Source organism: Bos grunniens, chromosome 22 (genome assembly GCF_055505025.1).
Source record: "Bos grunniens cultivar Pamir isolate PY7600 chromosome 22, Bosgru_T2T1.0, whole genome shotgun sequence".
Classification (NCBI taxonomy): domain Eukaryota; kingdom Metazoa; phylum Chordata; class Mammalia; order Artiodactyla; family Bovidae; genus Bos; species Bos grunniens.
This window is the reverse complement of record NC_141186.1, coordinates 51,602,090-51,623,359: the sequence shown is the minus strand read 5'-3', so window position 1 is coordinate 51,623,359 and position 21,270 is coordinate 51,602,090. Positions and strand designations below refer to the sequence as shown.

At 57.5% G+C, this 21,270-nt stretch overlaps 1 protein-coding gene across 1 annotated transcript in view; it reads right to left on the bottom strand.

Moving 5' to 3' along the window:
* CELSR3 (cadherin EGF LAG seven-pass G-type receptor 3) overlaps positions 1-19,283 on the bottom strand; it is a 29,751-nt gene extending 10,468 nt beyond the window's left edge. The window contains exons 1-21 of the mRNA XM_086368103.1: positions 13,001-19,283; positions 10,500-11,150; positions 9,675-9,900; positions 9,329-9,444; positions 8,917-9,005; positions 8,636-8,793; positions 7,927-8,090; positions 7,543-7,668; positions 7,281-7,450; positions 6,462-6,647; positions 5,810-5,926; positions 5,146-5,317; positions 4,859-5,000; positions 4,640-4,760; positions 4,164-4,347; positions 3,772-3,873; positions 2,077-2,171; positions 1,647-1,856; positions 1,222-1,417; positions 818-973; positions 322-496 (exon numbers count right to left, since the gene is read on the bottom strand). Of these exons, the coding sequence (XP_086224229.1) occupies positions 322-496; positions 818-973; positions 1,222-1,417; positions 1,647-1,856; positions 2,077-2,171; positions 3,772-3,873; positions 4,164-4,347; positions 4,640-4,760; positions 4,859-5,000; positions 5,146-5,317; positions 5,810-5,926; positions 6,462-6,647; positions 7,281-7,450; positions 7,543-7,668; positions 7,927-8,090; positions 8,636-8,793; positions 8,917-9,005; positions 9,329-9,444; positions 9,675-9,900; positions 10,500-11,150; positions 13,001-16,742 (7,298 nt within the window). The 5' untranslated portion in view covers positions 16,743-19,283. The remainder of the gene's footprint in view (positions 1-321; positions 497-817; positions 974-1,221; positions 1,418-1,646; positions 1,857-2,076; positions 2,172-3,771; positions 3,874-4,163; positions 4,348-4,639; positions 4,761-4,858; positions 5,001-5,145; positions 5,318-5,809; positions 5,927-6,461; positions 6,648-7,280; positions 7,451-7,542; positions 7,669-7,926; positions 8,091-8,635; positions 8,794-8,916; positions 9,006-9,328; positions 9,445-9,674; positions 9,901-10,499; positions 11,151-13,000) is intronic.
* Positions 19,284-21,270: the final 1,987 nt, after the last annotated feature.

Here is a 21,270-nt window from a genome sequence, read left to right as displayed (position 1 = left end):
ACTTTGTGTCTCCCTGCATGCCCCCGGCTGGCCCCCTTTGGTCAGCCCATCTCCATAGGCCAGTCTGCCTGTCTGGCTGGCTCCTGTATCCTTTATGTGACTGGCCCAGCTGTGGCTCTGTGTCTATCTAGTCCCCCAGACACACTGACATGGCGGAGCCCGGCACGGATGAGACTCGCAGAGCAGGAGTGTGGCCAGGCGCGTCTCTGGATGATGGTGAACCTGCTTGTCTGTCCACCATAAGTGGGGGGCGGTTCTAAGCTGGGTCAGAGCGAGCAGGCAGCCCAGGGTTGAGAGGCCTGGGGGTAACTCTACTCATACCTGGCACCCCGGCGCTCGGCCTGGAACTGGGCAGGGAGCAGCCCCCCAAGGGTGCGGTAAACCAGGAGGATGACAATGGAGATCCCAGGCTCGGGCTCGGGCTCTGGAGGGGCTGGTGGGGGTGCCATGCTCGAGGTGGTGGCATTTTCCATGCTGCTGCCGCTGGGGTACAGAACTGCCGGAGGAGGGGGAGGAGCCACTGTCAGTGACCTCTGACCCCCAAGCACCCACAGACCCAGCTCTGACCCGGAGCCAGCATCAAGCATGGGAATCTCTTCCCTGAGGGTCCAGAACCAGGGAGTGCAGGGAGCAGGTGCCAGTGAAGAACTCACAGGCCCCTGGGGCTGAATCCCGAGTATCCAGGCCTGTCAGAGGTCATTTGCAGTGAGGGGGAGGGTCTGGGCAAAGAGAGAAGTGACAGGAGGGCCATGCGGGGTTCCGCTTTGGGCAGGGGTTGGGCAGGGAAACGAGACCCGGCCCAGGGGTGACCTCTCACCTTCAGCGGGGGATGGCCGTGGGGCCTGGGAAGACAGCAGCACATGCGTGTGAGGGTCCCAGGCATCCTGGCCCCGGAAAAGGTTGCTGTGGTAACGAGGGTAGCGACGAGTCCCCCGGGTGGGACTGGGGTGCTCCATGCGGTCGATGCTGAGCACTGCCCCAGAGGAAGAGGGGTGAGACCCAGCAAGGATCTCCACCCTGTGCTGAGGGATCTCCCCCTCCCGCCTCCCCCCACTCTGGACCCAAGTCCCAGCACCCATATGGCCTCCTGGCTACCAGCGCAGAGCCTGCGTCCCTGCCAAGCACAGTCTCGAGCCACTAATGTTGCCACCCACAGCCCCCACCCCTCGGACCTCCGGGTCTGAGTTCACAGCCCCCTGCCCCAGCCCACCCTCCACATACTGATGTTGGGTGTCACCAGCCCCACGGGGTTCAGGTACGTGAGTTCCATGTTCCTCGCGAGCGTGGCTGCGTACTCTTCCAGGCGCTGCACCAGCCCGGCGCTGCCCGGGGAGCCTCCGGGGGCCCGCTGCCCCAGCGCAGCCCACAAGTCCCCGGTCTCTGGAGCGAGCAGTGCAGAGCCGGCCCACAGCAGATTCTGGGAGGAGGGAGGTGAAAGCGGGCCCAGCCAGGTAAGGACACGTGAGGGGGTGCCTGAGGGGTCTGGCCAGGTGCTTAGGGGGGCCCCAGTAGGCAGGGAGTAGGTCTGGAGTGGACAAGGTGGGAGAAAGAGCCCATGAGCTTCACTTCCCGGGGATCAGGAGGGGCCTGAGTTGGGGGGCAGGGGTCTGGGGCCAGGGAATCAGGAGCCCCGGGTGCGGCCCCACCTCATTGAAGTGGGCATCCTGTGTGGCTGTTAGCCCGAAGCCCTGCTGGCGGCTCTCAAAGGCCAGCAGGTGGGCCAGCAGGCGGGCAGTGACTCGGACGTCCTGGCTGAAGTAGTGGTCGGTGTGGCCGGTCACCTCCCGCAGCCTCTGAGCCAGCTTCTTGGCCTCCACCGTGTCCAGGACCGTCTTATTCAGCTCCAGGCCATCCAGCTGCCGGATAAAGAAGAAGCGGTCAATCTGTGGTCTCTTGGGCCTTTCTCAAAAGCCTCATGGGAAGAAGGGTTTGGCCAGATTAAAGGACTACACAGAAAAGCCCAGGATGTCAAGGGCTGGGGCATGATGTGTAGGGCCCGCCACGGGCCTGGGGAGACGGGCCAGGGCCACTGCTGGGGCCAGTCTCGTGTGCAGGGCAAGGTGCAGGCAGTCTCACCAGCAGATTGAGTTCTCGGAAGGCTGGGGAGGTACAGTTGAAGAGGTCAGGCTCCAGCCAACCCCGGTCCTCGTCGCACAGCCGCACGGCCGCACCTGAAAGCAGGTGACCCTCGATCAGTCCTGGGGCCTGGACCCCTTCACTGAGGAGGCAACCACAGCACCCTCCTCTACCCCAGAGGAAGCTCTGATGCAGGGACCAGGGAGTAGGCATCCATGGCTGCACCCCAGGATGGAGAAGACCCAATCCCCAGCCCAGATGGGCCCCAGGCGCTTATCAGTCAATTCCTAGAGGTCTGGGGACCATTTCGAACAGCCATGACATAAAGGAGAACACAAGGGCGGGACTGTGTGTGTGTGCTAGTCGCTCAATCGTGTCTGACTCTTTGCGACCCCATGGACTGCAGGCCACTGGGCTCCTCTGTCCTTGGGGATTTTTCCAGGCCAGAATACTAGAGTTGGCTGCCATGCCCTCCTCCAGAAGATCTTCCCCACCCAGGGATCGAACCCAGGTCTCCCACACTGCAGGTGGATTCTTTACCAACTGAACCACCAGGGAAACCCAAGAATACTGGAGTGGGTAGCTTATCCTTTCTCCAGGGGATCTTGCCGACCCAGAAATCAAACCAGGTCTCTTGCATTGCAGGCAGAGTCTTTACCAGCTGAGCTATCAGGGAAACCCTGTGTGTGTGTGTGTGTGTGGGTGTGTGGGTGCATGTGCACCCAAACACACAAGCCAATGCTCTCACCTACACACAAGTAGATGCTGTGTGACCCAGGACAAACACACAGACACACAATGCTCCCCCTCTCTCTCTCTTTCACACACACACACAGACATCCAGGTTTTCCAGTAGAATTTTGTGACCAAAATAGGGTGGGGATCAAAATTCCCACACAAAATTCAACTTCCCCAAGGACTTTGCTGCCATCTCTCTCTAATCTGTGAGACTGGAATGAAAGTTGAATGAAATTGACCTGGCCCTTAAGAGAGCTTGTCGCCACCAGCAAGAGGAACACTGACTTCAACGCAGAGACCCCTTCCCAAAAGACAGACATAGACACGTGCGCAGGCACAGGGAAACACGCACAGGAGCATGCACACGAGACAGCTTTGGTCCAGCCGTGGTGGGGACCTCAAGCAGCGGGGAGGGTTCTGTAAGGACCTCAGGCAACGGAGAGGAATCTGTGGGGTCCTCCAATGGAGGGCAGAGGTCTTTCAAGACCTCAGGCAGTAGAAAGAGGCCTGCAGGAAGCTGAGGAACTGAGCAGGAGTCTACAAGGACCTTAGGAAGTGTGTATGTGGGGAAGGGCCTCCAGGGACTTCAAGCAATTGGGAGGAGCTTTTAGAGACCTCAGGCAGTGGAGAGGGGTCTGCAGGGACTTCAGGCAGCAGGAGGGGTCTGCAAAAGCTCTGGCAGTGGGAGGGGGCAGCGCACCTGAGCAAACACGTACCCCTTACCTGCACCCCGCAATCCTGCCCAGAAGCCAAGAGAAACAGACGGAGGCTCAGTGAGGGTCAGGGGGAGGGAGCCAGAGCCACGAAGAGGTAACGAGGGACCAATGTCGCCCCCCACCCAGCTCCCACCTCTTGGCAGGAACAAGGCCAACCAACTCAGGAAAAGAGGTGGCTCTAGCGGTCAGAGGACAGGCCAATCGCCACCCTCAGCAATGTGCCTGTCCCCCACGTACTCACCTAGGGCCCCCCGAGGACAGGGCACTGAGGCTAAGATGCCAAACTTGGTCTGCGGCCACCACACACCAGACCTCAGGGACTTGGGGCAGGCGTCATAGAGCACTAGGGAGGAAGAAGACAGTGAGGCAGGCAGCCAGGGGTTGGGGCCAGGGATGGCCACATCCGCTGACCCCTCACCTACCCCAGGCCCACTGCCTACCACTCTGCTGCTGGCCTCAGGGGAGCTGGCCCATCAGATTCTGTGACAGGCCATCAAAATACTTGGGGCCAATGTGGGAGCCCCTGGGCAGCACAAGAAGCTATCCAGAGCCCCTACCCAGAGAGCCAAGCATGCCATGGGACTTGGCGGGCAACATGCCAGAGCCAGCCTGCTGCACGTGGAGCCTGCTCACCCCGGCAGCCGCTGGCTGTCACCTCTGCAAAAGGGCTGTCACAGCTGTTGCACTGGCGGCCAAGGGCTCCTGGGCGACAGGGGCACTGCCCACTGTGGGGGGCGCAGGAACGTGAGGTGGAGCCCACTGGGTAGCAGTCGCACGGCAGGCATGAGTCACTGCCCCGAGGTCGGTAGTGGAACTCCTGTTTGAGACAGGGTCAGGGGCCGGAGGTCAGGGGTCAGGGCTTAAGGTGAGGATTTCAGGTCAGGGCCTGGGGAGTGGGTGGAATCAAGGGCAAAGGGTTGGCAGAACAGTGCTCACAGGCCAGAAGGAAGACGGGCCTCAAGGGAAATACAAGGGAGGGGTCAGATGTCAAGGACAAGAGGTGGCAGTTAGGTCACAGGGTAGGGGTAAGGGGTCAGGGGCTGTGTCAGAGGTCAGCAAGCATCACAGAATGGCTACAGCACAGGTGAAAGGCCAGGGGCCAGGCGCACCTTGCAGTGACACTGCCCGTCTGTCTTGTTGCAGTTGGGGTCAAAGCCCTTGTGAACATCGCAGTTGCAAGGGCCGCACGTCGGGCTCCCCCACCAGCCCCGCGGGCACTGCTGGTCCATCCTGCGGTGGAGAGCCAGGTGAGATGCCTCCGCCACAGCTCAGCGACCCTCCCCAACCCTCTCCAACTCTTTCCATCACCTCAGCCCCCAGCCCCTTACCTGTGTTCACAGTGGTGCCCGAAATAGCCACCTACACAGTCGCAGGTATAGCCATGGGGGGCCCCTGGGAGATGCCGGCATGACCCCTGGTTCTGACAGGGGTTCAAGAGGCAGGCGTCCACACAGCCCGGGCCATAGTAACCTGTGGGTTGGGTCAGGGAGCTGAGGACACTGGCCACAGGCATGGGAGGAAGAAGGCATCTGTCCTTCTCAGCGCCTGCCTCCTCTCCAGGTCCCCCAGTCTTCACCATGAGCCCCAGATCACCCTGCCCCCACCCAGGCCGCACCTGGCCAGCAGGTACAGGAAAAGGTTTGCCAGAGGTCTCGGCAGTCAGCATGGGGAGGGCAGGGTCCAGAGGCACAGGCGTTGGTCACGACACAGCCAGGTTCCACGTTCACCCGGTGGCTTGGGGGAAGCAGGGCTGGGGACCCTGAAGGCGTGGAGCCAAACCATACTCCCTACGGGCATAGGCGGCAAGGTGAGACCCATGTTAGAGCACCTCAGCCCCGAGTCCAGCAGAGCCACCCACATGGTCTCGTGACCCCTGACATGCAATCTCCCTACAAACCCCGGTGTGCTTAGTTGCTCGGTTGTGTCCGACTCTTTGTGACGCCATGCACCGTAGCCCGGCAAGGCCCCTCTGTCCATGGAATTCTCCACGCAAGAATGCTGGAGTGGGTACCCTAAACCCTGATCCAATATTCCCATTTAGTGCCCCCATGAGAACCCTAATTATGCTCTCCCTGACATAGGCCTCTAATGGCCCTTGATCATCTAAGCTGCACTCACGTCCAACAGCACAGAAGGGCCTGACCTGTCTCTGATGGCTCTGGTCACCACTACCCCTATACCAACCTCCAGGTGAATGCAGCATCTCGGGTCTCAAGGCACCCCTGATCTCTGACCATTCACCCTAATGCCCCACCTCGTATTTGCACGCTGACCCTCACCTGGATACAGCCAACCAGACCCTGAGGAGCCTCCTCTTCAGCACCATGGGGCAAGCCTCCCACATGGAGTCGCTTTACCTTCAGGCCCTGCAGCTCACTCCCCACTGCCAAAGTGTCCTGGGGGAAGGGGACAGTCAGCACGGTGAGGGGGGACCGATGAACCCCTGCCCTACCCCAGTGGCAGCCTTGGCCTTATCCTAGCCTTGCACCACGCTCTGGACGTCTGGACCAGAGGGCTGGTCTGGGCATGAGATGCTCCCGAGTACAGAGGACCTGCTGGAGCACAGGGGATAAATGACAGGAAGGTTTAGTCTAGAGCTGGGCTCTGGATTGGGCCCTCTCTCCTGGACCCCGAATAGACCCTGAAATTCCATGGTTTTGAGCTGGGACGATCAGGAGACCAGAAGAAGTTTGGCAAAGTGCTAGCTACAGAGGTACCCCAAGACCAGGCCAGAAATCTGCATAGCCTCCCTGACATGAGGAGGGCGGAGCAGGATGGGCTTAGAGCAAGGACGTGAGGAGGGGGACTTGGGAGACAACATCAGACTATGTGCAGTGGACGGAAGAAGAGGAGTTGGACTGAGTGGGGTTCTGATGAGGTGGGTCTGGTCGGAAGGCTGAGAATGGACCACCCCAGGGTTAGAAGTCAGACCTGGAAGAGACTGAAGTCCAATGAGACCATGAGGACATGGTGGCCCCGCCGGCCACCTGGCTCCTCCTGCAGCTCCAGCCGCAGATCGTGCCACCGGCCGTCACTGACTATCATCTGGTCCAGGAGGAGGTGGGCAGCCCGGCCTGAGGCCCTGGTCACTGTTACAGACAGCAACCCCCGATCCAGCTGCAGGCAGAGAGGCACAGCCCTGGGGTCAGAGCCCCACACTGGGCAGGGGCCAGGAGTGTCAGGAGGTGGGGTCACGAAGAGCAGAGGTCAGTACAAGAGGGACAGGCTGTATTTGGCATGGAGGGCCCTATGCCAGGGCACTCTATGCTTCTGAGAGTAAAGTTAAGGGGCAGGGGTCATGGATTAGTGCAGGTGGCAGGGGAGAGCTAGGCTGGGACGCTATACCTGCAGAGGATATGATAGGGAAGAGGGTCAAGGGCCAAGGTCGAGAGCAGGGTCAAGTATGATCAGTGCTCCTAGTAGAGAAGTATGCTGTGTATGTGTGTGTGTGTGCGCACACACACGCACGCTTAGTCTCTCAGTCATGTCCTGTTTGCGACCCCATGGACTGTAGCCTGTCAGGCTCCTGTCTCCATGGGGTTCTCCAGGCAAGAACACTAGAGTGGGTTGCAATTGCCTTCTCCAGGGGATCTTCCCCACCCAGGGATCAAATGCAGGTCTCCTGCATTGCAGGCAGATGTTTTATCATCTGAGCCACCGGGGACCAGGCCTGAAACCACAGGAACAGAGCTGGTGGCCTCAAAGATTGAGAGCTGGGGTCTAGGGAAGGGCTCAGGAGGGCAGACGCACCTGACAGAGGAGTGTGCTATGTGGCCCAGCCTGGACTTGCATCAGGACCCCCTGCTTCACCCGCGTCCGAAACGCCAGCCCCAGGTACCATGGCACAGACACGGCCACATCATTTCCAAAGTCCCAGCTCAGTGTGCCGTTGCCACGAAAATGGTGGGGATGGGCCATAGCTGGGGGGGTAAAAGGAGCAGAGTCACAGGCCTCACGTTGAGAACAGAAGCTATACTCCACAGGCCCTTCCTGCCCCGGGCTGCCCACTCACTGAGCCGACAGTCTTTGCCTCCAAAGCCCACCGGGCAGTCGCAGCTGAAGCCACCCCAGCGTTCTGAGCAGATCCCGTTGTTCTTGCAGGGGCCCGAGTCACAAAAGTGCAGCTTGGCCTGGCAGCCTGAGAGAGAAAAGTACATGGAGGCCATGAGAACACGAGAGAGGGCACAAGCGCTGGACAAAATACAGGGCCTGGGGGGCTGAAAGTGCCCAAGACCTCAGCCCCATGTTCTTGCAGGGGGTGGAGTTGGTTGGACTCAGGTCCTAAAGGCCAGACTGCAGCAGAATGCTTGCCAGAAAAGGAGACAAGGAGGTGGTCAGAGTTTGAGTCCATCCATAAAGCCCTCCACCTTTTCCCTATGATGGGGACGTGGCCTACCTGCCACAGTGCCATTGTTTGCGACAAAGGACGCCATGTCCACTCGGCGGCCATCGATATGCAGGTCCCGCATGCAGCCAACGAAGTCCTTGTGGGACACGGGGAAGTTCTCGGGAAGGTTGGGGACACCCCCCAGGAGCAGAGGGCCTGTCAGGTCCAGGGACCTGGGGGTCAGGGGTCCAGGTCATTGGTGGGACTGGGGCCAGGGTAGGCTTGCTCCTGGGTTGGGGGAGGGGATAGGAAATGGAGGGGGTAGGACTCAGAGGGTAAGGTGATTGAATGGGGAGGGTAAGATCAGGCTGAGGAAGGACTAGGGCCTGACTTCAGTTGTGGGGGTGCAAAGGAGAGTTTCTGATGGGTAGATGGTCTGGGGAAAGGTGGAAGGGGCTGGGGTTGAAGATGAGGATGAAAAAGGGAGCCAGAAGGGTGGCTGGGGGGGTGATAGGGGTCAGGTGGGGCTGTGGGGCATTAGCAAGACCAAGAGAGTAGAGAATTTGGGAGAGTGGGTGCCTGGGGGAATGTGTACAAGAGGGGAGTCTGGGGTAGAACACAGAGATGGGGGCTAAGGTGAAGTGGGGTTTCAGCATTCGAGTGGGGAAAGGAAAATCTGGTGGTTTGGGCAAGGGTGGAGAGTTTGGAGGCAGTATTGGAAAGGTGGGGTGGGCTCTGGCAGGCAGGGGGCTTGGGGCTCAGGGGCTGGGGAGCTCACTTCTTGGAGCTTGTTTGCGTGCCGGCAGCCGCGCATGAGTAGTTGCCAATCTCAGCCCCAAACTGCAGAGCCACAGCCACATCGCAGTCATCCACGCTCAGCACAGCCACCTTGTCCTTGGAGGGGCCCTGAGCACCCCCCAGGGCATCTGTCCGGGGCTAGAGACCTGGCACGTCACTCAACAGGACCCCCAGGGGTCACCTGGTATCCCAGAACCTGGTATCCCAGAACCTGGTATCCCAGCCCCTTCCCTGCACTCCCAGGCCGAGGGTGGTGCCCACCTTGTTGTAGTATCTCAGATGCACTGTGTGCCACTGCCCGTCACTGAGGCCCCCTGGAACCGTGGGGCTGACCACTGTGTTGGACTCACCTGCAAGGCAGCTGTGTATGGAGGCTGGTCTAGAGCTGTGAGGCCTCCCCTCCCCCTACCCACTCATGCAAGCACAGCTACTCCCAGGGTGACCCTGGATGCATCAGATAACGTCCCCCTGCTGGTGGCCACACTGGCCGGACCAGAGTGCCTCTGGACACGTGGGAGAAGCACAGCCTTCATGGAGAGAGAAAGTGGTCTGTTGGGCATGGGTGGAGCTACATGTTCAGGAGGGCCTGGGGGGTTCACACCCCACCCCCAGCCAACTCCCCCACACATGCACCCCCTCTCCCTACACTGACCCACGGGGCAGGGGCACCCACCGGTGGAATATGTGAGCCTCACTTGCCCAGCCACGAGCTCCAGGGCCAGGAAGTCGTGCTTCTCGTTCAGGCGTCCGTTGTAGAAGAGCAGCCCACTGGGCTGCACCGTGGCAAACCTGGGGTTGGGGAGGGGCCCGTCACAAGCAAGACCCCCTCCTCACACCCACCATCCCTGTGACAAGAAGGTCTGAGGGAGCCCACCCAGGCTAGGTGAGGGAGGAAGTGATGAGGGAGGGCGGGGAGGGGGCGGTGTCCCATGGGACGCCAGGATGGGGGCAGTCAGGAACCCGGGTCTTGGAGGTGGTGGGGACCCCGTGCGGGCGCGCAGATGCGGGCGAGCACCTACGAGAGGGACAGCGTGAGGTGGAAGCGCTGTCGAAGGCCGCGGAACATGACGAAAGAACTGGGTGGGAAGGAGCGCGCCGCCACTTCGCAGCGCGGACCCTCGAAGGCACCGCCCGCCGGGCACTGGCAGCGGAAGCCGCCGTCCGGCCCGTTGGCGCAGGTGCCCCCGTTGCGGCAGATGCCCGGGACGCAGCGTCCGGCTTCCGTGTCCAGCTCGCAGTCTTCGCCTAGGGGGTCAAGTCGGCGGCAGAGGCGGGGTCAGACCACGCCCCGCCCCCGGCTCCAGCGGGCCCCGCCCCTCCGAAGGCCACGATCTCCAGGTGAGAGCCAAGAAGATGCAAAAGTCCCGCTCGCTGTGGGCATGCTCCTATTATACCAGACCCTGCCCTCTCTCCCCTTCCGGCCATGCCCCTCCCCAGGGTCACGCCCCCTCCTCTTCCTCTGCCCAGTTAAACTGTTAGATGCTTGCTCAGTGGTGTCTGACTCTGCGACCCCATGGACTGTAGCCTGACAGGCTCCTCTGTCCGTGGAATTTCCCAGGCAAGAATACTGGAGTGTGTAGCCATTCCCTTCTCCAGGGGATCTTCCCCACCCAGGTCTCCTGCACTGCAGGCAGGTTGTTTACCATCTGAGCCACCAGGGGGTTGGCCCAGCCAAGACCTTTATTTCTTCGCGGCCTTAGACTCCCTCTCTGCCGGGTTCTACCGCTTCTGGAATAACCGCGCCCAACTTGACCCCGGGTGGCTCAAGAGTGATGCCCAATGCTCAGCACTGACTTCCGCCCCCGACTCTGCCTCCTGTTCCCCCAGCCCCGCGCCCCGCTCACCCGTGAAGCGCGGCCGGCAAACGCAGGTGTAGCCGCCCTCACGCCGTGAGCAGGCGCCGCCATTGCGGCAGGGGTTGGAGTAGCAGAGGTCGAGCTCCGTCTCGCAGAAGTCTCCCGTGAAACCGGGCGGGCAGCGGCAGCGCAGGCCTGCGATGGGCTGGATGGGTCTAAAGAGCGTAGAGGCGGAGGCCAAGAAGGGCGCAGAGGAGTCAAAGCGCAGCACCGACACGCACTTCATGTAGTTCTCACAGGGCTCGCGCAGGCACACGTTGTCGTCGAAGGGCAGCACGTCCAGCAGCGAGCGGGCGGCCAGGGCGGCGCGGCGCACGTACAGCTGCTCCTGCAGCTCTTCGGAGCTGAACCAGGGGCCTGTAGAGCCGGCTCCAGCCCCGCGGGGCGCCAGCGCCGAGAAGCTCACGTTGAGCACGGTGCCCCCCACGTCCGTGTCGTTCTGGATGTTGAAGATGAAGACGTCCTCGGCGGGGGTGGCAAGTACCGCAGCCACGCCTTCCAGGAAGTGGCCCAGAAGTGGCGACAGGAAGCGTTCTTGCCACATGTTCTCCAGGCGCACGGTGAGGCTGTTGGCCAGCAGCTCCTCAGTTATGATGACCACGCGAAGCACGCACTGGGCCGTCACACTGTGCAGCCCATCTGCCGGTGGAAATGGGGGAGGAGGTCAGTGTGGGGTCAGCGCCCGCCCCTCCCAGGGACAGAGGAGGGTTACTGGCCCAGTCCCCCAGCACCTCTGTGTTAGTGGGCTGACCTTACCAGGACACAAGGGGGTCTCGGCTTATGATCACCAACTCTCTCTGCACCAAGGTGTCAGCAAGGTACTGTTTCCTGTCCCCTCCTTCCGGCATGGGGAATGGCCTGAGCCAGGGATCAACCCACCCACTCTCTGGCCGCCAGTAGTGCCCATGGGTCAGCAGGTCATTCCTCCAACAGCACACAAGATGGTCCCTAAGTGATCAGTAACCCACCCTTCCCCAGGTTTATGGTCAGCAGGCCAATCAGGATAGAAAGAGGAGCAAAGGCCACTGATGACTGACTTTCTTTCCTCCCATTCCCCAGCACTACAGAACTAGCAAAACATCCCCTCTGAGAATATCCTCCAGGTGAGGGATCACCTATTCCCTATCTCTGGTTATCCAACTGTCTTCCCAGCTCACTAGAAGGGTCCCTAGGCCTGTGACCACTCAACCGCATCTCCCAGAACCCTGGGTCAGCAAGTTCCTTCTCTCCAAGAGAATCTTGGACCCTGACCTCCTCCGCAGCATCCTTGGATCAGCAAGCTGCCCATCACCCCAGACCTGGGTCCTGCGATTTCAGTGGCCACCCTCAGAAATGAGGATGAGGTGCTTATATGCCTCATCTCCACACATTGGGTGGCCGACAGGGTTTGTTGTCCAGGGAATTGAGGGATGAATGAAGATGTGCCTTCTTTGGCAGTGCCAGGAGTCCTATGCCTCAGAATTGGAGAATAAGCACTGGTAAAGTCTGTCCCAACCCCTGCAGCCTCCAGTATTTAGGCCTGCAAGAGCTTTTCCCACCCGCACTCTCCTTTGAGGGAACAGTTTGTAAAAGCCTTGGTCCACGGCTGCAGAAGAGACAAGTGGATCTCCAGACTTTCTCCCAATGGGCAGGGGCTCAGTCAGCCCCATCGATAGCAGCCAGGCTAATATGGGTCTGCTCTCTGTCTGAAGCTGCCAAAAGAAGATGCTGTTCCCGACCACTAAACGATTGGCCTCCCTCTTCTCCACAGGCTGAGAGTCAGAATGGACCCAAAGTAACCCTTCATCTGAACAGGGGTATGATGCTGGCTTTTCCTGGGACATCCAGAGCATTACTCCAGCCTTTCAGAAGGAGGAGAGCAATCCCTAGATTAACAAGCGGACGGTTCTTGGGCTTCCCTGGTGGCTCAGTGGTAAACAATCCTCCTGCCTATGCAGGAGACAAATGGAATTTGATCTCCGATCTGGGAAGAGCCCACGTGCCACAGAGCAACCAAGTGCGTGTGCCACAACTTACTGAGCTGTGCTCTAGAGCCTGGAACCACAACTACTGACCCCCTGTGCTTCAACTACTGAAGTCCAAGTGCCCCAGAGCCCACGCTCTGCAACAAGAGAAATGACTGCAATGGGAAGCCTGCATGCTGAAACTAGAGAGTAGACCCTTCTTGCCACAACTGAAAGAAAGCCAGCACAGCCAAAAAGAAATAAAAAAAAGTAATTATTTAAATAAAGCAGTTTAAGAGTCTTTATGAGGTCTGCTCATAACGCCCTAGAATCTTCGGGGTTCAGTGGAGACTGTCCAAGACCCTAAGCAGAGACTATATGACCCTAACCTGGGAGGTCTATGGCAGATCCTGTGGCGTGCAGGAACGCAGCACTTAAGGGATTCTTGGAAAGTCTGGAAACCCCTCTTTGAAGTGCCTTGTGGGGGGCCCTGAGGACCTGACAGGCTAAGGTCACTGGCTCACTTGCTTAACCCCCGCCCCTCACCTGTGACAGTCACCAACATGGAGGCCACCAGTGGGCGGTTGTTGTCTAGTTTGCGGCTGAGTCGGAGCTCTCCGCTGGTCTGGTTTACCACCAGCAGCTGCAGCTCATTGCCCCGCTCAAAGGAGTAGAAGAGGTGGTCAGAGACATCTGGATCATAAGCTGGGATGCGTCCAATGATGCCTGAGGGGAAGGTGTCCGAGCGGTTGGATACGTAGTTGTTGAAGAGGATCTGGAAGTTGTTGAGCACAGGGCTGTTGTCATTCTGGTCAACCAAGCGGACGTGTACAGTGGCCCGACTGACTAGAGGGGCTGATGTGGCCTGCACAACAATTATGTATTCTTGGCGAGCTTCGTAGTCCAGGTCAATGAGTGCCGTCAACTCTCCCGAGAAGATGTCCATTTGGAACAACTCAGGGATGTTCCCTTCGACGATCTGGTACATTATATGAGCATTGGGGCCTTCATCCGGATCCACTGCAGTGATCTGGGCCACCACCGAGCCCACAATGCTGTTCTCCTTCACTCGCACCTCAAACTCCTCAGCTGGGAAGACCGGTGCATTGTCATTGACATCCTGCACTGTCACCTGGATGCTAACTGGAGTCCGGAGTGGGGGCACACCTCGGTCCACTGCGTAGGCAGTCAGTTCATACACTGGCACCGCCTCCCGATCCAGCCGCCTCACGGTGCGGACAATGCCAGAGGTGGGTTCAATGGTAAAATCTCCATCCCCATCTTCCCCGTTCTGGAAAGTGTACTGGACCCGGCCATTGGCATGAGCATCCCGGTCAGTGGCTGAGATCTGCAGGACGCTGGTGAAAGGCGGGGCATCCTCAGAGACCAGCCCTGTGTAGTGGGAGGCCACAAACTGTGGAGCGTTATCATTCACATCATTGACCATCACCTCCACATAAGTAGTGTCTGCCTTCTGTGGGATGCCGTTGTCCCGAGCTGTAATAGCCAGTGTGTAAGTAACCTGGTCTTCATAGTCCAGGGGGGCCTGCAGGGTAATGGCCCCTGAGTCCGTGTCAATGCGGAACTGGGGCAGGTTGTCTTCCAGGAGATAAGTGATGCGAGCGTTCTCACCCACATCATCGTCAGAGGCACTGATGACCACCACGGTGCTACCCACTGGTCGATCCTCATTCACACTCACTGAGTAGTGGGCACTTTGAAACACAGGCCGGTGAGTGTTGGCATCTGTGATGTTGATGTGCACATAGCAGTGATCATGAAGGGCACGGTCAGATGCAGTTAGCACCAGCTTGAAGTAGCGTTCCTGCTTGTAGTCCAGGGGCAGGGCCAGCGTCACCAGACCTACACCCCCCTGGGTGCTGATAGCAAAGCGATTCCGAGTGTTACCTCCTGTGATCTGGTAGCTGATGGCACTGTTGGCATCACGGTCTACAGCAGTCACACTGACCACACTGGTGCCCACAGTCGCATCTTCATTCAGTCGGAGGTGGTACTCTTTCATGGTGAACTCAGGCCGATTGTCATTAACATCCAGCACAGTCACTGTAACGCTGGCTGAGGCTGAGAGTGGGGGCGAGCCATGGTCCCGGGCCTCCACACCAAAGAAGTAATGTTCCACAGACTCACGGTCCAATGGACCGCTCACAGAGACCCAGCCAGTGGCACTGTTTATCACAAAGGGTGTATCGGGTGCCACGCCAGTTAGGGAATACTCCAGTCTGGAATTCTCTCCATGGTCTGCATCCACTGCCTGAATGTGGATGACTGAGTGGCCCAGGGGTGCATTTTCCAGGACAGAGACCTGGAAGGGTGTACTGACAAAGATAGGAGTATGGTCATTGATGTCCACCACCTGGATGCTGGCCAGGCCAGTGTTGTTGGACAGCGGGGGGCGGCCTGCATCCTGAGCCCGGATGCGCAAGGCATACTCTCGCTCTGCTTCAAAATCCAGAGGGGCCACCACCTGGATCTCGCCTGTGAGGCTGTCAATGGCAAAGTGGCCGCGGCTGTTACCACTGATGATGTTGTAGTGCACTAGTCCATTGGCATCCTTATCCCGGTCCGTGGCTGTGACGCGTAGCACCACCGTATGGGGGCGCACATCCTCGCGCACCTGTGCCACATAGCGTTTCTCGCTAAACTGGGGCGCGTTGTCATTCTCGTCCAGCACGGTTATGTGCACACGCACGGTGGCAGAGCGCGGCCCGGGCTCTTGGCCCTGGTCGCTGGCCTCCACCACCAGCTCGTAACTTTCCATGTGCTCGCGGTCCACACGACCGCTGGTGCTGATGAGGCCCGAGCGCGGATCAATTTCGAAGGCATCAGCGGCGGCGGCGCGCGCAGCTGGAGGCCCCACAAAGCGGTAACGCAGGTTGGCGTTGGGGGGCGCGTCACCATCTGTGGCACGCAGCTGCAGGATGGGGTAGCCCTCTTCCACGTTCTCGCGAAGCGTCTCCCGGTATTGCGCCTGCTCAAATACCGGCGCGTGGTCATTGCGGTCGGCGACTGTAACGGCCACCATGGTGGTGGCAGAGAGGCGCGGTGAGCCATGATCCTGCGCCGTCACGCGCAGGTAGTGGCGATCCATGCTTTCGCGGTCCAGAGCAGCCTCTGTGCGGATAAGGCCGCTCTGCGGATCTATGCTGAACAGCTCTAGAGAGCGGCTGTTCATGAGCGCAGCCAGCGAGTAGACTAGGCGCCCAGCCTCTCCGGTGTCCGGGTCCTGCGCCACTACGCGTAGCACCGCGGTACCCGCCGCCTCATTCTCCGGCACTAGTGCCTGGTAGTTGTACTGCGGAAACTGTGGGTGGCGGTTCGCGGCGCGACGGGGGCGGGCCCGGCCCTCTAGGGGTATTCTCCAGGCTCCAGGCCGGGCCGGGGCCCCAGGGGGGCGCGGCCCGGGGCGCTGCGGGAGGAAGCGGCGGCGGAAGAGACCTCGGGAGCGCATGCGCTCGGGCGTAGGCTCGGGAGCTGTCCGAGACTCGCGCGGTGCTGAACCAGACTCGGGAGCTGTCCTCGCTGTGCGAGGTGCTGAATCCAGTCCGGGGCCAGATCCCACGGCCCCGGGAGGGCGGTCCGACCGGGGGCCTGTCCTCCTCGCTCGGGATGTCGCTGTTCTCTCGCTTTGACCCCTGCGCCCTGGTCCCCACAGTTCCCCGCAGCAGCGCGTGGTTCCCACTTTTGGGGAGGAGCCTCTCCCAGTATTCCTCCGAGAGGACACCGGCTGAGAACCACGGGGCCGAATCAGAAGGTCCGAAGGGAAGGGAGGGTTGTTCTCCGGGCCTGGGACCCCTGGGGACAAACCCTCTGGTGACAGACTATCTCTTCGCAAAGGCCCTATCCGCCTGCAAGAGGAGACCTCTGGGCGCCAGCATAACAGAGACCCTGGTCCTTGTCCGGTCTCCCGCCCGCGGCTCCCAAATGTCTTGACCCCATATTCCGCTCCCAGCCCCGGCTGCTCCGGGGGCCCTCGACCGCTTTGGGCGCTTTGCCTTCCCCCTCGGAGCCCCACGAAGACAGGTTCCCTGACTCCCAGGCCAGGCTCTCCGTCCTCTCGGACCCCGGGAGGCTCGGGACAAAGAGCTAAGGCTCCGTTGCCGATCCGCGCCCCTGGTCCCGTAGCAGCAGCTACCCCCGGATCCCAGCCGTGGCCCCCACCGTCCCCCAGCTCCTCCCGGCTAAGAGGGAACAAAGAGAGGAGGGAAAGGAGCAGGAGTAGCGGGGTCGTCGGCCCCCTGAGATCCCACCACGGCTGCCGCCTCGCCATCACCCCCCACTTCCCCACACTGCCTCCACTGTCCTCCACCCCGGTCCAGGCCTTGGGCCCGCCTCGCTGCTCGGACCCCCACCCGGACCCCTGCCGCCACCCCAGTCCCCTGCCTCTAGGCCTGTCGCTCCACGCCGTTGCCACCCTCTGGGCACCATCTACTTCGCGGCCAGAGGCCCTTTGGCGAGCGGCCCCGGCTTTTGCCGCCCCCACCACAGCATCCCTGACGCTGCTGCCGCCTCCCGCCGCTCCAACATGGCTCCCGGCCGCTGCGATGGTTCATTCCATCCCCGCCCTGGAGCTCCAAATCCGATGGCACAGGCCATCGCGCATGGCAGCTGCCGACTTAGAAGTCATGATCGCCATCTTTATTGAGGGCAGAACGCAAGTGCTGCCCACGGTGCTGAACCGGGCAGGGAGATTCACCACCCCTTGGTCCCACCCTCCTTTTCGTGGCCACCGCCCTCACCCGCCTCCCTCCCTCTAGGGCGCTGTCTCAGCTCTGTCTTCGGCCTTCTGCTTGCAGATCTCTTATGCCCCGCCTTCCTGACCACTAGTTCCGAACCCTGTCCCGGAATTTGGTCTGAAATTTTGGTGCCTACGATGTGCAGAGTTTTCTCTCAACTCTTGGGTGGAGATACCATCATGAGGTCGGAAGTCACTTGGGGTGCCAGCTGCCCGAACAGCCTTAACCGTTCGATCAGTGAGTTTTAACTCATGAAACATGTCGCGACCATCTGCTTGTTTGGAGCGCCCCAACCGAGCAGGGACCAGAGGTGACCCGCCCGAAGCCGGAACAGAAGCTAAACTTCCCTGGTTTTTCGGCCGGCTGCTCTTCCACTGGAAATTACACCCCTCTTTTGGGTAGCGGGTCTCCAGTGTTCTGGAATACCACATGAACCCTGCGTTGCCGCAGGACTGAGGCTCGGATTCCTCAGATCCCTTCCCTTGCGCTCTACGACTGCGTCCCTTAACCCTTTGAAGGAACTAATGGAAAAGCTCAGTTTTGCCCGCGCTGTTCTACTCCCGGCTCAAGTAAGACTCAAGTAAGATCCAATGGGCAGACGCCGGGGAATAAACGTCACCGAAGACGAGCGGGGGCGTGGGGCGTGAACACCGAGCGTTCCAATCAGAAAGTCACTGTTTCTATTGGGACAATGGGTGGCTCCACCCCCACGGCAGACTCATTGTCTGGGGGGAGGAGGCTCCGCTGGTTCCAGAATAGCCGGGAGAGACAATCCAGGAGGTGTTCTACGGCCCAGCCTGTAAAGCAGCACCGATAGTGGGCTGCAACGCCACAGTCAGAAGGCGTCGGCGTCCCTGGATCGAGGAGAGGTTTAGGGCTAAGGCCCCGAACGCTCCAAGGGGCGCGGCTCCTGCTTGGAACCAGCCGAGAACTTGGGCTTCGGCCTCTGGCCCGCCCCAAACGGTACCTATGACATCACCACTAACCAATCAAATGGCATATTCTTAGGCCCCTTTATTGACTTTTTCGCTTCCAGGAGGCGGGATTCCCAGTTCCAGCACCTCATGTGACTACGGAGAGCCGGTGGGTGGGCTCCAGTGGTGCCCTCTGGTGTCTCAGAATCTGAGGACTTCCTAAGGTCAGAGCAAAGAAAGTACGGTCTGGGTTACTATGGGCGTTGGAGAGGTGCTGAAGGCAGACCTTGGTTGGATGGGAGCTCGGTGCAGGGGCTGGAGGAGGGAAGCCAAAGACATGGTTTCCATCGCACCTTCGCCCTCAGGGTTCACGATCTAACGAGAGGAGGGCGGAAAGCTTTACACTAACGAAGGTTGTAGATAGGTGGGACGCTAGGGAGAGGGATGCTGGATCCCAGAGGAGGTGCCTGAGCCAGTGTAACCATCTGCCTGAGTAGATCTTTGAATAACCAAAAGATGGAAGAGCCACCTAGGTCTTGGAGGCTGTGTGGGCAACTGTTCTGAGGTTTAAAGGGATCGTGGCCAAGTTATGCCCTGCTCCCTGTCCTAGGGCTAGAAGACTGGGACCTTGCCTTAACACCCTTGGTGCCTGCAGAGGACGCTCCGTGTCCTCCCTGAAGTTCTGCCTCCACTGCTGTCCTCTCTTTTCGGCTGCTTTTCTGTGGAAGCCTGTCCGTCTCCCTCTGCCCTCACCTCTATGCCCCACCCCCGGTGACAGCTTCTCATGCTCCCTGTAAAGGCAAAGCAAGTAGAGCTCCTCTTTCCACTGCCCTCTAGGACATTTCAGATCCTCTCCTCATGCCTTTTCCTCTCTACCCTGTATTTGCCCTTGTCACCTGCATTGCAGGGGGATTCTTTTATCATGAAGCCACCTGGGAAGTCCTTACCTTAACCATTAGCCAGTCTGATAACAGTTCTCCTACCCTGGCTCTTCTTAGATAAACTCACTGGGCTAAAATCTAACCCCAGTTAAAACAGACTATTTGTGAATTCCTTACCTCTGGAGCAGCAGAGCATTACTAGAGAAAAACAACACTTTGAATTCTTGACCTTAAGCCTTAATATTATATTGGAGGGCTTCAACAGTGTAGTAAGGTAAAAAAAAAAAAAAAAAAAATAGTAAAAAGGTATAAGGATTAGAAAGGAAAAAAAAAAGTATTCCCAAGCAACAGGAATGTGTATGCAAAAAAGCCAAAAGAACTTACAGATAAGTTATTAGAGTTTAGCAAAGTCACTGGATGCAAAGTCAATATATAAAAATCAGTTGTAATTTCTATATATCAACAAGTGAAAACTTTTCTTCATGATGCAATTTACAGTAGCATCGTGCAACGTAAAATTCCAGGAATAAATATAATGCAGTATGTGCAATGACTCTTCACACATACAATAAAACATTGACACTGAACACTGTCATAATCATTTCATGATGTAAGTCAAATCATTGTGTTGTATACCTTAAACTATATGGTCAATTATATCTCAATAAACACTGAAAGAAAAAATAGAAACATAAAGACATAAATGGAATGCAAAACTATGTTCAAAGATTGGAAGATTTAATACAGGCATACCTCAGAGATACTGTGGGTTTGGTTACAGACCACCGCAATAAAGCAAATATCACAGTAAAGTGAATTATACAAATGTTTTGGTTTCCCAGGGAATATAAAATTTGTGTTTAGACTACAGTCTGTTAAGTGTGCAACAGTACTATGTCTAAAAAAAATGTACATACATTAATTAAAAATACCTTATTGCTAGGACTTCCCTGTTGGTCTGTGGTTAAGACTCTGCCTTTCACTGCAGGAGGCACAGGTTTGATCACTGCTCAGGGAACTAAGATCCTTCATGACAAATGGCTGAAAAAGAAAAAACAAAAAACCAAAGAAAACCCCACCTTTTTGCTAAAAAATGCTAACCATCATCTAAGCCTTCAGTGAATCATAATCAAATTTTTTTTTTTTTTTTTTTGGCATCCTTGGGTGGGCCTAAACATCATCTTTTTAAAAGTAACATCAAGGAATTCCCTGGCAGTCCAGTGGTTAGGACCCTGCACTTCCACTGCGGAGGGCCAAGTTTGATCCCTGGTTGGGGATCTAAGATCCCACATGCTTCCTGGTACTGCTGCTGCTTCTGCTGCTGCTGCTGCTAAGTCGCTTCAGTCGTGTCCGACTCTGTGCGACCCCAAAGACAGCAGGCTTCCTGGTACAGCCAAAAATAAATAACATTAGAGATCATTGACCACAGATCAGCATAACAGATATAATAATGATGATAAAGTTTGAAATATTATGAGAATTACCAAAACGTGACACAGAGACAGGAAGTAAGAAAATGCTGTTGGAAGACTGGCGACGATAGACTTTGTATCATCTATTATCTATTGAAGGTATGCCACAAACCTTCAAAACCTTTCAGTTTGTTGTAAAAGATGCAGTATCAGTGAAGTGCAATAAAGTGTGGTATACCTGTATCGTGCAGATGCTAATTCTTCCCAAATGATATATGGATTCAATGCAACTCAGTAAAGACTGTGCAGTGTACGTGCGTGTGTCAACTGACAAACTGGATTCTAAAATGTATGAGGGCCAAGAACACCCAGGACAGTCCAAAGGAAACCCAAGAAGGAGAACAACTTCCTCTACTGCAGATCAGGAAAGCTACAGCGACCAAACCAAGACTGTATGGTGCTGGTACAGGAATAGACAGACAAACGGAACAAAATCCAGAGAGGGGCCTACAGGTGCATGAAGACTTGAATGTTTACAAGCGTGGCTCTTAAGAGCCAACGCAAGCCAAGGATGGGCTTTCCAGTAAATGATGCCACACCAACTGGACATCCATGTAGACAAAAATGAGACCCCCTACTTCATACTACCCACATAATCAATTCTAGATAGATCTGACATCTGAATGTGAAAGGAAAGACAAAACATGTTTTAGAAGAGAACATAAAAGTTCATGACTTTTAAGCAAACATTTTTTAAGAGGACACAAAATGGACTAACCATAAAGGAAAATACTGAAAAACTGGATTACATTACAATTAAGAACTTCTTTCATCCAAAGACATTAAGATAAGATA